Source organism: Hyperolius riggenbachi, chromosome 7 (assembly GCF_040937935.1).
Source record: "Hyperolius riggenbachi isolate aHypRig1 chromosome 7, aHypRig1.pri, whole genome shotgun sequence".
Taxonomy (NCBI): Eukaryota; Metazoa; Chordata; class Amphibia; order Anura; family Hyperoliidae; genus Hyperolius; species Hyperolius riggenbachi.
In genome coordinates, this window is record NC_090652.1 from 48,870,805 (window position 1) to 48,886,491 (window position 15,687).

General features: G+C 46.6%; 1 protein-coding gene across 1 annotated transcript in view; it reads left to right on the plus strand.

Moving 5' to 3' along the window:
• LOC137526008 (transmembrane protease serine 9-like) overlaps positions 1–15,687 on the plus strand; it is a 222,203-nt gene that overhangs the window by 158,480 nt on the left and 48,036 nt on the right. The window contains exon 11 of the mRNA XM_068247217.1: positions 6,899–7,167. Coding sequence (XP_068103318.1) covers positions 6,899–7,167 — 269 coding nt within the window. The remainder of the gene's footprint in view (positions 1–6,898; positions 7,168–15,687) is intronic.

Genomic DNA, 15,687 nt, shown 5'->3' on the forward strand with positions numbered 1-15,687 from the left:
AAATGACTGCTTCAATGCGTCGTGGGCTCGTGGCATGGAGGCAATCAGCCTGTGGCACTGCTCAGGTGTTATGGAGCCCAGTAATACCATGGTCAGTAAACCATTTACCAGTGGTTTTGGCACTGTGAGCAGGTGCCAGGTCGTGCTGAAAAATGAAATCTTCATCTCCATAAAGCTTTTCAGCATAGTTATTAGTGTGCTCGGCAATGTACATACACATGTCTATTTCATCATGTCACATGTCACCTCGGGTATCCTTTAACAACTTCCCGACCGCCCCCAGCCGATGGGCGGCGGCAAAGTCCGGGCCCAAACGACCGCAATACGCCCATCGGCGGGGGGCGGCTGCGGGAGTGGCTATGCGGCGATCGCGTCATTCGTGATGCGATCAGTCGCCGGGGACTGGCTCCGCCCACCGTTCGCTGTAACCTGCCGGCCGTTCGGAAGCGCCGACGGGTTACTAGCACCCGGATCGCCGCTGAAACATTGTATAATAGGCTTTGTAATGTATACAAAGCCTATTATACTGGCTGCCTCCTGCCCTGGTGGTCCCAGTGTCCGAGGGACCACCAGGGCAGGCTGCAGCCACCCTAGTCTGCACCCAAGCACACTGATTCCCCCCCCCTGCCCCCTGATCGCCCACAGCACCCCTCAGACCCCCCCCCCCCTGCCCACCCCCCAGACCACTGTTTGCACCCAGTCACCCCCCTAATCACCCATCAATCACTCCCTGTCACTATCTGTCAACGCTATTTTTTTTTACCCCCCCCCCTGCCCACTGCCCCCTCCTGATCACCTCCCCACCCCTCAGATTCTCACCAGACCCCCCCCGAGGCCCCCCCCCCCCTTTCTACTGTATGCATCTATCCCCCCTAATCACCTGTCAATCACCTGTCAATCACCCCCTGTCACTGCCACCCATCAATCAGCCCCTAACCTGCCCCTTGCGGGCAATCTGATCACCCACCCACACCAATAGATCGCCCGCAGGTCCGACATCAGATCACCTCCCAAGTGCAGTGTTTACATCTCTTCTCTCCTCTAAACACCCACTAATTACCCATCAATCACCCATCAATCACCCCCTATCACCACCTGTCACTGTTACCCATCAGATTAGACCCTAATCTGCCCCTTGCGGGCACCCAATCACCCGCCCACACGCTCAGATTGCCCTCAGACCCCCCTCTTATCAATTCGCCTGTGCAATATTTACATCTGTTATTCCCTGTAATAACCCACTGATCACCTGTCAATCACCCATCAATCACCCCCTGTCACTGCCACCCATCAATCACCCCCTGTCACTACCACCCATCAATCACCCCCTGTCACTGCCACCCATCAATCAGCCCCTAACCTGCCCCTTGCGGGCAATCTGATCACCCACCCACACCAATAGATCGCCCGCAGGTCCGACATCAGATCACCTCCCAAGTGCAGTGTTTACATCTCTTCTCTCCTCTAAACACCCACTAATTACCCATCAATCACCCCCTATCACCACCTGTCACTGTTACCCATCAGATTAGACCCTAATCTGCCCCTTGCGGGCACCCAATCACCCGCCCACACCTCAGAACGCCCTCAGAGCCCAGCCCTGATCACCTCGCCAGTGCATTGCTTGCATCTATTTCCCCCCTCTAATCACACCTTGAGACACCCATCAATCACCTCCTATCACCCCCTAGCACACCTACCCATCAGATCAGGCCCTAATGTGCCCCGTGTGGGCTCCTGATCACTCGGCCAAACCCTCAGATCCCCCTCAGACCCCCTTCCGATCACCTCCCCAGTGCATTGATTGCATCTATTTTCCCCTCTAACTGCCCCCTGAGACACCCATCAATCACCTCCTGTCACCCCCCTAGCACTCCTATCCATCAGATCAGGCCCAATACATCCTGTCATCTAAGAGGCCACCCTGCTTATGACCGGTTCCACAAAATTTGCCCCCTCATAGACCACCTGTCATCAAAATTTGCAGATGCTTATACCCCTGAACAATCATTTTGAGAAATTTGGTTTCCAGACTACTCACAGTTTTGGGCCCGTAAAATGCTAGGGCAGTATAGGAACCCCACAAGTGACCCCATTTTAGAAAGAAGACACCCCAAGGTATTCTGTTAGGTGTATGATGAGTTCATAGAAGATTTTATTTTTTGTCAAAAGTTAGCGGAAATTGGATTTTTATTGTTTTTTTCACAAAGTGTCATTTTTCACTAACTTGTGACAAAAAATAAAATCTTCTATGAACTCACCATACCCCTAACGGAATACCTTGGGGTGTCTTCTTTCTAAAATGGGGTCACTTGTGGGGTTCCTATACTGCCCTGGCATTTTAGGGGCCCTAAACCGTGAGGAGTAGTCTAGAAAACAAATGCCTCAAAATGACCTGTGAATAGGACGTTGGGCCCCTTAGCGCACCTAGGCTGCAAAAAAGTGTCACACATGTGGTATCGCCATACTCAGGAGAAGTAGTATAATGTGTTTTGTGGTGTATTTTTACACATACCCATGCTGGGTGGGAGAAATCTCTCTGTAAATGGACAATTGTGTGTAAAAAAAAATCAAAAATGTGTCATTTACAGAGATATTTCTCCCACCCAGCATGGTTATATCTAAAAATACACCACAAAAAACATTATACTACTTCTTCTGAGTACGGCGATACCACATGTGTGACACTTTTTTGCAGCCTAACTGTGCTAAGGGGCCCAAAGTCCAATGAGTACCTTTAGGATTTCACAGGTCATTTTGAGACATTTGGGTTCAAGACTACTCCTCACGGTTTAGGGCCCCTAAAATGCCAGGGCAGTATAGGAACCCCACAAGTGACCCCATTTTAGAAAGAAGACACCCCAAGGTATTCTGTTAGGTGTATGATGAGTTCATAGAAGATTTTATTTTTTGTCACAAGTTAGCGGAAATTGATATGTATTGTTTTTTTTTTTCACAAAGTGTCATTTTCCGCCAACTTGTGACAAAAAAAAAATCTTCTATGAACTCACCATACTCCTAACAGAATACCTTGGGGTGTCTTCTTTCTAAAATGGGGTCACTTGTGGGGTTCCTATACTGTCCTGGCATTTTAGGGGCCCTAAACCGTGAGGAGTAGTCTAGAAAACAAATGCCTCAAAATGACCTGTGAATAGGACGTTGGGCCCCTTAGCGCACCTAGGCTGCAAAAAAGTGTCACACATGTGGTATCGCCGTACTCAGAAGAAGTAGTATAATGTGTTTTGGGGTGTATTTTTATACATACCCATGCTGGGTGGGAGAAATCTCTCTGTAAATGGACAATTGTGTGTAAAAAAAAATCAAATAATTGTCATTTACAGAGATATTTCTCCCACCCAGCATCTGTATGTGTAAAAATACACCCCAAAATACATTATACTACTTCTCCTGAGTACGGCGATACCACATGTGTGGCACTTTTTTGCACCCTAACTGCGCTAAGGGGCCCAAAGTCCAATGAGTACCTTTAGGATTTCACAGGTCATTTTGCGACATTTGGTTTCAAGACTACTCCTCACGGTTTTGGGCCCGTAAAATGCCAGGGCAGTATAGGAACCCCATAAATGATCCCATTTTAGAAAGAAGACACCCCAAGGTATTCAGTTAGTAGTACGGTGAGTTCATAGAAGATTTTATTTTTTGTCACAAGTTAGCGGAAAATGACACTTTGTGAAAAAAAAACAATTAAAATCAATTTCCGCTAACTTGTGACAAAAAAAAAAAATCTTCTATGAACTTACCATACTCCTAACGGAATACCTTGGGGTGTCTTCTTTCTAAAATGGGGTAATTTGTGGGGTTCCTATACTGTCCTGGCATTTTAGGGGCCCTAAACCGTGTGGAGTAGTCTTGAAACCAAATTTCTCAAAATGACCTGTGAAATCCTAAAGGTACTCATTGGACTTTGGGCCCCTTAGCGCAGTTAGGGTGCAAAAAAGTGCCACACATGTGGTATCGCCGTACTCAGGAGAAGTAGTATAATGTGTTTTGGGGTGTATTTTTCCACATACACATGCTGAGTGGGAGAAATATCTCTATAAATAGACAATTGTGTGTAAAAAAAATTTAAGAATTGTCATTTACGGAGATATTTCTCCCACCCAGCATGGGTATGTGTAAAAATACACCCCAAAACACATTATACTACTTCTCCTGAGTACGGCAATACCACATGTGTGGCACTTTTTTGCAGCCTAACTGCGCTAAGGGGCCCAAAGTCCAATGAGCATCTTTAGGCTTTACAGGGGTGCTTACAATTAGGCACCCCCCAAAATGCCAGGACAGTGAACACACCCCACAAATTACCCCATTTTGGAAAGTAGACACTTCAAGGTATTCAGAGAGGAGCATAGTGAGTCCATGGCAGATTTCATTTTTTTTTTTTGTCGCAAGTTAGAAGAAATGGAAACTTTTTTTTTTTTTTGTCACAAAGTGTCATTTTCCACTAACTTGTGACAAAAAATAAAATCTTCTATGAACTCACCATGCCTCTCACTGAATACTTTGGGATGTCTTCTTTCCAAAATGGGGTCATTTGGGGGGTATTTGTACTATCCTGGAATTTTAGCCCCTCATGAAACCTGACAGGTGCGCAGAAAAGTCAGAGATGCTTGAAAATGGGAAAATTCACTTTTGGCACCATAGTTTGTAAACGCTATAACTTTAACCCAAACCAATAAATATACACTGAATGTTTTTTTTTTTTTATCAAAGACATGTAGCAGAATAACTTTTGCGCTCAAATGTATAGGAAATTTTACTTTATTTGAAAAATGTCAGCACAGAAAGTTAAAAAAGTAATTTTTTTGACAAAATTCATGTCTTTTTTGATGAATATAATAAAAAGTAAAACTCGCAGCGGCAATCAAATAGCACCGAAAGAAAGCTGTATTAGTGACAAGAAAAGGAGGTAAAATTCATTTAGGTGGTAGGTTGTATGACCGAGCAATAAACCGTGAAAGCTGCAGTGGTCTGAATGGAGAAAAAGGCTCTGGTCCTTAAGGGGCGAAAAGACTGTGGTCCTCAAGTGGTTAAAGAGACATTGAAGCAAAAAAATAAATAAATTATGATATAATGATTTGTATGTGTAGTACAGCTAAGAAATAAAACATTAGGAGCAAAGACATAAGTTTAATATTTTTTTCCAGTACAGGGAGAGTTAAGAAACTCCAGTTGTTATCTATGCAAACGAGCTATTGAGCTCCACGACTTTCAAAGTCGCAGAAAGCTCTGTCTTCTGAAGCTTGTTATCTCAACTGCCAGTCACTGTATTTCTTTTTCTCTCCAGAGGACAATTCAATAGTTCAATGGCCTGCTATGTAAAAACCATTTAGAATGCTGAGTAGTGTGTAAACTGCAAATATTAGAGGATGATGCAATGTTATAAAAAACACTAAATATATGTGAAATATGAGAATATTTTCTTTGCTACTAATGTTCTAGTAATTATCCGTACTACACAACCAATTCATTATATCATTATTTTTTTTTCTTCACTTCAGTGTCTCTTTAACCCTCCTGGCGGTTTGCAAAAAAATCGCCAGGGGGCAGCAAATCTTTTTTTTAAAATTTTTTTTTTTTTTTTCATGTAGCGAGACAAAGTCTCGCTACATGATAGCCGCTGCTCAGCGGCATCCCCCCAGCCCCTCCGATCGCCGCCGGTTCAAAGAACGGGATCTCCCGGAGGGCTTCCCCCGTCGCCATGGCGACGGGGCGGGATGACATCACCGACGTCATCGACGTCGTGACGTCAAAGGGGATTCCGATCCACCCCATAGAGCTGCCTGGCACTGATTGGCCAGGCAGCGCATGGGGTCTGGGGGGGGGGCGGCTGCGGCGCGACGGATAGCGGCGGATCGGCGGGTAGCGGCGGCGATCGGGCACTGCACGCAGCTAGCAAAGTGCTAGCTGCGTGCAGCAAAAAAAAAAATTATGCAAATCGGCCCAGCGGGGCCTGAGCGGTGCCTTCCGGCGGCATGGCCCGAGCTCAGCTCGGGCTTACCGCCAGGAAGGTTAAGGGAGGGAGGTAAGCCAAAATGTTGTAAATTGCACCTGAGATGCACAATACTGCAGTATGTATACTCAGGCCTGGTCCGCCCATGATGCCAAGTGAGGCAACTTCCTCAGGCGGCAGAAGTCTGGGGACAGCACCAGGCAGAAACAGGAAGTGAAGAGAGTGCATGGTCAACCTATACTGGGGGCAACAGAACCTGGTTAACCTATAATGGGGCAACTGTACCTAGCTACCAACACTGGAGGCACATACCTACCTGTACTGAGGGTGTATTTTGGTGCGCTCACCGCACCTGTAACGTGCAGTGCAAACTGTCTTGTGCTGTGTGATCATTCCAATTGAGGGTGGGAGCATCCTCACAAGTTTGCCTCAGGCAGCAAAAAGTCTAGAACTGGCCCTGTTTATACTTAGCCGGGGCTTCCTTCAGCCTCATGTGATCCGTGGGCTACCTCACCGTCCTACCCGACCGCTCCGTTGTCCCACAGGGAACTTTGCCAGTTGTGCTCTTCTGTGCATGCTCCGTTACCGCTGCTGGTAGCATCCTGTGTCTGCACAGGTGCAGAACGCTCGCGGCTGCATGCGCAGAAGAGCAAGATTTGTGAAATTACCTGAGGTGACCACTGGGCAACAGAGCGGCCGGGGAGGATGGCAAGGGAGTCCAGGGACCACATGGGGCTAGAGGAAGCCCCAGGTAAGTATAATTACTATAGTATTGTCCAGCTCAGGTTTCCTGTAGCTATTTTATATCTCTTTTTGGGTGCCTCCACCCAGGAGTTTTGTCTTTATGCTTGGAAATTGTTGTACTGCAGTTCTCTATCAGCAAATGGCTTCTCAGTAATAGATGATGTGTTTTTCTTTCTGAAGGCGTTCTACGGCATATTACACAGTTTATCTAGGCCTATACCAGCTGGATGTGGACAGTCCTCACACAGTTACTAGAACTTTAATACAAAGTATCAGAAACTCTCAGTATACCAGTACGGGAGACCTTGGAGACATTTCCTTGGCACAGTTGTCCAGTCCCGTGGATTACACTGAATACATCATGCCTATCTGCCTGCCATCCTCCTCCGTCACCTTCCCTAGTGATCTGGATTGCTGGGTAACTGGCTGGGGTACGACGTCCTCTGGAGGTAAGCTCATACATTTGTGATATGCAAATTGTGGTTAAGAGAAGAGCATTTTTTTTTTGTGGACTTTTTATAAATTCACTTCAGGCTCACACTACAGCTCGACAGAGCCACCCACACCAAGAAAAGTGGTGGTAAACATTCAACTGGCGCTCAAAGCAAGAATAAGCAGTAGGCATGCACCTTCTGTCTCGAAATTTACTTGCAAAGTGTCTATTCAAAAACGTGTACAGACATCCAAAACATGACATAGTTCGAGTCAACATGGCATGGGTATGATGCCAGGCATTGCTTACGTGTCACTAGCAGGCAGGGTGTGCGGTATGGAGGTAAGTGTCTCACACTAGGTGGAGGAGCGACGGCCGTTTCGCGTCTATGTGACGCTTGTTCACGCTGCGTACCACTAAAGTGAGGAGACGAGACATCCGGTCTAAAAGCGGAGTAAAACACCGCCCCTTACAGTGATGTCATCTCCAATGGGGCAAAGGCTGGTTGCTCTGGAAACGGGAGACGCCCACATGCGCTTCAAAGGACAGAAGTAAATCATCTGTACTCCGAGGTCTAATGCGAATCAATTTCCCGAATATAACGCCAATCTAGATAGTCCGTTTGCACTGGGCCAATACATTTTATGGCACAGTCCAGTAAATTACGCAAACGGTATATTCATGAGTGACACAACCTATATCGAAGCACACTCAGGCTCTCACCGCAAACTAGAGCAGCAAGCAGAGTGAATTCAAGTGACAGTATACATAAAAATTAATTAAAAATGCTAAGAAAGCAAACAGTATACAGTACTGTATAAGCCACCTGATTTTTGTAATACATGGCATCTAGCTTGAAAGGATAGTAGAAACCCTACAAATAACTTAATACTAAGCAGTCCACCAGTCCAATAAGGCCAAACGCAGGCATAACATAGTAAAAAAAAAATATATGATAAATGTTAAATATTAAACATGTCACAAAAATGCCAATCCATTTAGATAAACTGGACTGGTGTGACTCAGTTGCAGTGCACTATATATCAACAGGTACACCAAATAGTGTGTCATAATCACAAGTTAGAAAATGCAAACCTAGATACAAGATGACATATAATGTCAGGAAATGGTCCTATAGTGGTTCTACGGGTCCAGCATCTACTCTGTTTTTAGTATCAACAATGTCTCTCTTCTCAAAACTAGTCTCTCTGACCCCTCCTCTCTGGGGAATTTCCTGTTTTTGCAAGCCTACAAATCTGATACATCCACTGTTGTGTCCCACATACAGGGAGTGCAGAATTATTAGGCAAGTGGTATTTTTGAGGAATAATTTTATTATTGAACAACAACCATGTTCTCAATGAACCCAAAAAACTCATTAATATCAAAGCTGAATATTTTTGAACGTCGTTTTTAGTTTGTTTTTAGTTTTAGCTATGTTAGGGGGATATCTGTGTGTGCAGGTGACTATTACTGTGCATAATTATTAGGCAAGTTAACAAAAAACAAATATATACCCATTTCAATTATTTATTTTTACCAGTGAAACTAATATAACATCTCAACATTCACAAATATACATTTCTGACATTCAAAAACAAAACAAAAGCAAATCAGTGACCAATATAGCCACCTTTCTTTGCAAGGACACTCAAAAGCCTGCAATCCATGGATGCTGTCAGTGTTTTGACCTGTTCACCATCAACATTGCATGCAGCAGCAACCACAGCCTCCCAGACACTGTTCAGAGAGGTGTACTGTTTTCCCTCCTTGTAAATCTCACATTTTATGATGGACCACAGGTTCTCAGTGGGGTTCAGATCAGGTGAACAAGGAGGCCATGTCATTAGTTTTTCTTCTTTTATACCCTTTCTTGCCAGCCACGCGGTAGAGTACTTGGACGTGTGTGATGGAGCATTGTTCTGCATGAAAATCATGTTTTTCTTGAAGGATGCAGACTTCTTCCTGTACCACTGCTTGAAGAAGGTGTCTTCCAGAAACTGGCAGTAGGACTGGGAGTTGAGTTTGACTCCATCCTCAACCCAAAAAGGCCCCACAAGCTCATCTTTGATGATACCAGCCCAAACCAGTACTCCACCTCCACCTTGCTGGCGTCTGAGTCGGACTGGAGCTCTCTGCCCTTTACCAATCCAGCCATGGGCTCATCCATCTGGCCCATCAAGACTCACTCTCATTTCATCAGTCCATAAAACCTTAGAAAAAATCAGTCTTGAGATATTTCTTGGCCCAGTCTTGACGTTTCAGCTTGTGTGTCTTGTTCAGTGGTGGTCGTCTTTCAGCCTTTCTTACCTTGGCCATGTCTCTGAGTATTACACACCTTGTGCTTTTGGGCACTCTAGTAATGTTGCAGCTCTGAAATATGGCCAAACTGGTGGCAAGTGGCATCTTGGCACCTGCACGCTTGACTTTTCTCAGTTCATGGGCAGTTATTTTGCGCCTTGGTTTTTCCACAGGCTTCTTGCGACCCTGTTGACTATTTTGAATGAAACGCTTGATTGTTCAATGATCACGCTTCAGAAGCTTTGCAATTTTAAGAGTGCTGCATCCCTTTGCAAGATATCTCACTATTTTTGACTTTTCTGAGCCTGTCAAGTCCTTCTTTTGATCCATTTTGCCAAAGGAAAGGAAGTTGCCTAATAATTATGCACACCTGATATAGGGTGTTGATGTCATTAGACCACACCCCTTCTTATTACAGAGATGCACATCACCTAATATGCTTAATTGGTAGTAGGCTTTCGAGCCTATACAGCTTGGAGTAAGACAACATGCATAAAGAGGATGATGTGGTCAAAATACTAATTTGCCTAATAATTCTGCACTCCCTGTATATGGACTTGTGTTATGATGTTCATCAGCCAAGTTTGCCTGTAGATAGTTTGTTCCTCTCCCTTCCCTGTAGTTTTGTTCCACTCATGTAGCAACTCCTCCTATAGTCAGTATCTCTGCAGACAAGTATCTGTAAGCATGTGCTGCATCTTTCTCTCTGTACCTGGTAAAGCTACTTCGTTTTGACCTATGGAATTTGTCACTGTAAGATCTACACTGCAAGATTATACCTCTTCAAGATCTTCATCTGTGTCATCCATTGAGTCGCCTATCTGTGGATACTGCCCTTATGTAAGCATGGGCGTCCGCACGTAGGGCAAATTGGGGCATCTGCCCGGCCCTGGCCGCCCTCTGCCCCCCCCCCCCCTGGCCGCGTGCCCGTGCAGCCAAAAGGAGGGGAGCAGAGAAGAGGCAGAGCTATGGGCACAGTGGGGAAGGGCGGACGTCTCCCCCCCCCCCCTTCCCTCACCTTAGGGGGCTCTACCTCCCTCGCTGTCCCCTCCGGAATGAAGTTTGCAGCGCCTTGGCAGCGGGCGGAACTTACCTCGTCTCGCTCCTGCGCCGGAAGTTCTGGTGCCGCACTCTGGTCTGGACCAGACCAGAGTAGCGGCTAATCCATCCGGCGCGTGCGACGAGATGAGGTAAGTTCCGCCCGCTGCCAGCCGCTGCACACTTCATTCCGGACTCCGGAGGGGAGAGCGAGAGAGGGAGGGAGAGCCCCCTAAGGTGAGTGCCCATAGCTCTCCCTCTTCCCTGCGCTGCTCCCCTCCTGCTGGGGCACACATGGCCACTTTTTCTGGGGACATATCCCCCTGGCTACATATACTGGGACATATCCCCCTGGCTACATATACTGGGGACATATACCCCTGGCTACATATACTGGGACATATCCCCCTGGCTACATATACTGGGACATATCCCCCTGGCTACATATACTGGGACATATACCCCTGCCTACATATACTGGGACATATACCCCTGCCTACATATACTGGGGACATATACCCCTGGCTACATATACTGGGACATATCCCCCTGGCTACATATACTGGGACATATACCCCTGCCTACATATACTGGGGACATATACCCCTGGCTACATATACTGGGACATATCCCCCTGGCTACATATACTGGGACATACACCCCCTGCCTACATATACTGGGACATATACCCCTGCCTACATATACTGGGACATATCCCCCTGGATACATATACTGGGACATATCCCCCTGGCTACATATACTGGGACATATATCCCTGCCTACATATACTGGGACATATACCCCTGCCTACATATACTGGGACATATACCCCCTGCCTACATATACTGGGACATATACCCCTGCCTATATATACTGGGACATATCCCCCTGGCTACATATACTGGGACATATCCCCCTGGCTACATATACTGGGACATATACCCCCTGCCTACATATACTGGGACATATACCCCCTGCCTACATATACTGGGACATATACCCCTGCCTACATATACTGGGACATATCCCCCTGGCTACATATACTGGGACATATACCCCTGCCTACATATACTGGGACATATACCCCTGCCTACATATACTGGGGACATATACCCCTGGCTACATATACTGGGACATATACCCCCTGCCTACATATACTGCGACATATACTCCTGCCTACATATACTGGGACATATCCCCCTGGCTACATATACTGGGACATATCCCCCTGGCTACATATACTGGGACATATACCCCTGCCTACATATACTGGGACATATCCCCCTGGCTACTTTTTCTGGGGACATATACCCCTGCCTACATATACTGGGGACATATCCCCCTGGCTACATATACTGGGACATATACCCCTGGCTACATATACTGGGACATATACCCCTGCCTACATATACTGGGACATATCCCCCTGGCTACATATACTGGGACATATCCCCCTGGCTACATATACTGGGACATATACCCCCTGCCTACATATACGGGGACATATACCCCCTGCCTACATATACTGGGACATATCTCCCTGGCTACATATACTGGGGCATATACCCCTGCCTACATATACTGGGACATATACCCCTGCCTTCATATACTGGGACATATACCCCTGCCTACATATACTGGGGACATATACCCCTGCCTACATATACTGGGACATATACCCCTGCCTTCATATACTGGGACATATACCCCTGCCTACATATACTGGGGACATATACCCCTGCCTACATATACTGGGCACATATACCCCTGCCTACATATACTGGGCACATATACCCCTGACTACATATACTGGGCATATATACCCCTGCCTACATATACTGGGCACATATACCCCTGACTACATATACTGGGACATATCCCCCTGGCTACATATACTGGGACATATCCCCCTGGCTACATATACTGGGACATATACCCCCTGCCTACATATACGGGGACATATACCCCCTGCCTACATATACTGGGACATATCCCCCTGGCTACATATACTGGGACATATACCCCTGCCTACATATACTGGGACATATACCCCTGCTTACATATACTTGGACATATACCCCTGCTTACATATACTGGGACATATACCCCTGCCTACATATACTGGGGACATATACCCCTGCCTACATATACTGGGCACATATACCCCTGCCTACATATACTGGGCACATATACCCCTGACTACATATACTGGGCACATATACCCCTGCCTACATATACTGGGCACATATACCCCTGACTACATATACTGGGCACATATACCCCTGGCTACCTGTTCTGGGGACATCTCTACCCCTGGCTACCAGTTCTGGGGACATCTATACCGCTGGCCACCTATTCTGGGGACACCTATAGACCTGGGGCTACCTATTTTTAGGGAACCACTGCTGTCAGATTGAGTGTATTTTGGGGAACTGCTGCCAGGTGAGAGGTGTCTACATATTAAGGGGGCATTCTGCCTATTTATGTGAAAAGCTGTCTATTTATGTGCCTCATGACTGCTGAATTTGTCTTGTTGCGGGCCTCATGGTTACTGACTTTGTCTTGTTGGGGGCCTCATGATTTGTTGGGGGCCTCAAGATTGCTGAATTTGTCTTGTTGGGGGCCTCATGATTGCTGAATTTGTCTTGTTGGGGGCCTCATGATTGCTGAATTTGTCTTGTTGGGGGCCTCATGATTGCTGAGTTGGTCATGTTGGGGGCCTCATGATTGCTGAATTTGTCTTGATTGGGGGGGGCCTCATGATTGCTGAATTTGTCTTGTTGGGGGTCACATGATTGCTAACTGCGAGACTATGGAAAAAGCTGAATCATCATCATATGAGACAATAGCATTAAACCTACTTTTTCCGCTTTTTAAAACAGAAAATTAAATTGGGAGGTTCTAAAAAAAATGAATATTTTTTTCAGGAGTACGATGGATGAAATTGTTTATCTTCACAGTTTATTTTCAACTTAATTTTCCATAATGTTCATGTACGAGTTAAAACGTTTGTATTTAGTTTAAATTGCTGTTGGCACTTTGTGATAGTAAAGTGACTTTGCAGTTTGGACACTCGACCTCCAAAAGGTTCGCCACCACTGTCCTAATCTAATGTCCCACCATTGCTTAGTTCATGTAAACTTGTCTCCACCCACGACCACACCCACATTCTGGTTCATGACCACACCCATAGCTCCAACACCAAGCCAGATTTGCGCTTTTTACTCCCCACTTTTTGCCCCTCCCCCCCTGGAAAATTTTCTGTGGACGCCCATGTATGTAAGTTATTGCCATTCCACTGGGACTTGGGACAGTCTAGGGATCAGTAATTACATAGCCACAGCAGCTGAAACAGAATAGTCAAAAGGAATAGAAGACCATACAGTCATCACTGTGATATTCAGCAGCCTGAGAGCCCTGCTAGTCACACTACAGACTGCAGTACATTGCATCCAGCATACTACAGAACTGGCTCAGCATCTCACTCAGAACTACTACAGCTACACTACAGTGATCTGTGAGGAGACCAGTGGGAATTTAAACTGTCTGCATCTTAAACTGTGTAAAACTGTGTATTCTGAATACTGCTCATCAGCCTGCACTGTGAAGTAAAGAGAGGCAGCAATTCTCTCTGCAGTAGTGTTGTCCGGATCATGAACGATTCGGATCTTTGATCAGAATCTATTTTGTGAGTCGAATCATCCGAATCATCAAAATGAGTGATTCGGATCACAAAGGGGGCGGGGCCAGGAGCGACACGCCCCCCTCAGCGGGCAGCAGGGTCCTGGCAGCTCAGCAGAGATGGATCGCTCTGTTGAAGGGGAGGCAGCCTTGCACAGCCACAGGTAGATGAGAGAGTGGGGACATGGGTGCAACTGCCAGATATGTGTAGAGCACAAATACTGGCTGAAATGTGCTGCTCATTATAGGCTGTCTGTTCCGCAGTTGTGCACAGTGAACAAATTGGAAACTTTTGGCACAGCTCAGTAACGTTACAGGCAGCATGCTGGGCTAGGACAGGGCAGGCACTGTGATTGCTGTGCAATATGATCCTCCTGCACTGCTCTATACAGCTGCACTTCACTTCTGGGAATGCTTTGGGGAATGGTAGTTGGGAGTATACAGATGAACATATAGGTGAAATATATGTAAAGCATATGATTGCAGCATGTGGGTATTTTGTGCAAACAAACATTTCTGCTCTCTGCTCGTCCCTCCTCCCTTCCCTGTCCACTCCCTGCCCTCTGTCCATCTTCTCCCCTTCTCAATGTGTCAACCCCCCCCCCCCCCTCCCCTTCTCCTGTCCTGCTAGTCATTTCACCCCCGAATGCTTCCCTTGTAAAATGATCCGAGATTCGGATCAAAGATCCGAACTTCGCATCTCTACTCTGCAGTAGTGTTGTCCGGATCATGAACGATTCGGATCTTTGATCCGAATCTATTTTATGAGTCGATAATCCGAATCATCAAAATGAGTGATTCGGATCGCAAAAGGGGTGGGGCCAGATGCGACACGCCCCCTCTCAGCGGGCAGCGGGGTCCTGGAAGCAGAGCTGAGATGGATCGCTCTGTTGGAAGGGAGGCAGCCTTGCAGGGAGACAGGTAGATGAGAGAGAGGGGACATGGGTGCCACTGCTAGATATGTGTAGAGCACACATACTGGCTATAACGTGCTGCTGATTATAGGCTGTCTGTTCCGTAGTGCTGCACAGTGAACACATTGGAAGCTTTTGGCTCAGCACAGCTCAGTAACTTTGCAGACAGTGTGATTGAAAGGCAATATAATCCTCCTGCACTCAGCACAGGGCCGGATTTACATCTCAGGAGCCTGTAGGCACAGGCATTCTGGCGCCCCTAACTCCGCCCCTTAACACAGGCCACACCCCCAAGTAAAAATGCTCTAAACTCTATACCCTGCCTCATGTCACTATCTGTCCGTAGAATCGCATACTCTAATCACTGCCCAGTCATCCTTAGTGACGTGAGACAAAGATTGGGGTGTAAGCTCTTGAGGGCAGTGATAGGAGACAGGGATTAGACTATAAACATCTGAGGGAAGCTAGCAACATCAGGCAGGGAGCCCTCAATAACCTGGACAGTGTAGTGAACCCCGGGTGCCCTCCCTTCACCAAAGTTGTGTCCCCATGCTGTGCTCCCATCCCTGCTTGCAGTGTTTCTCCACATGGGAGCTGGATAG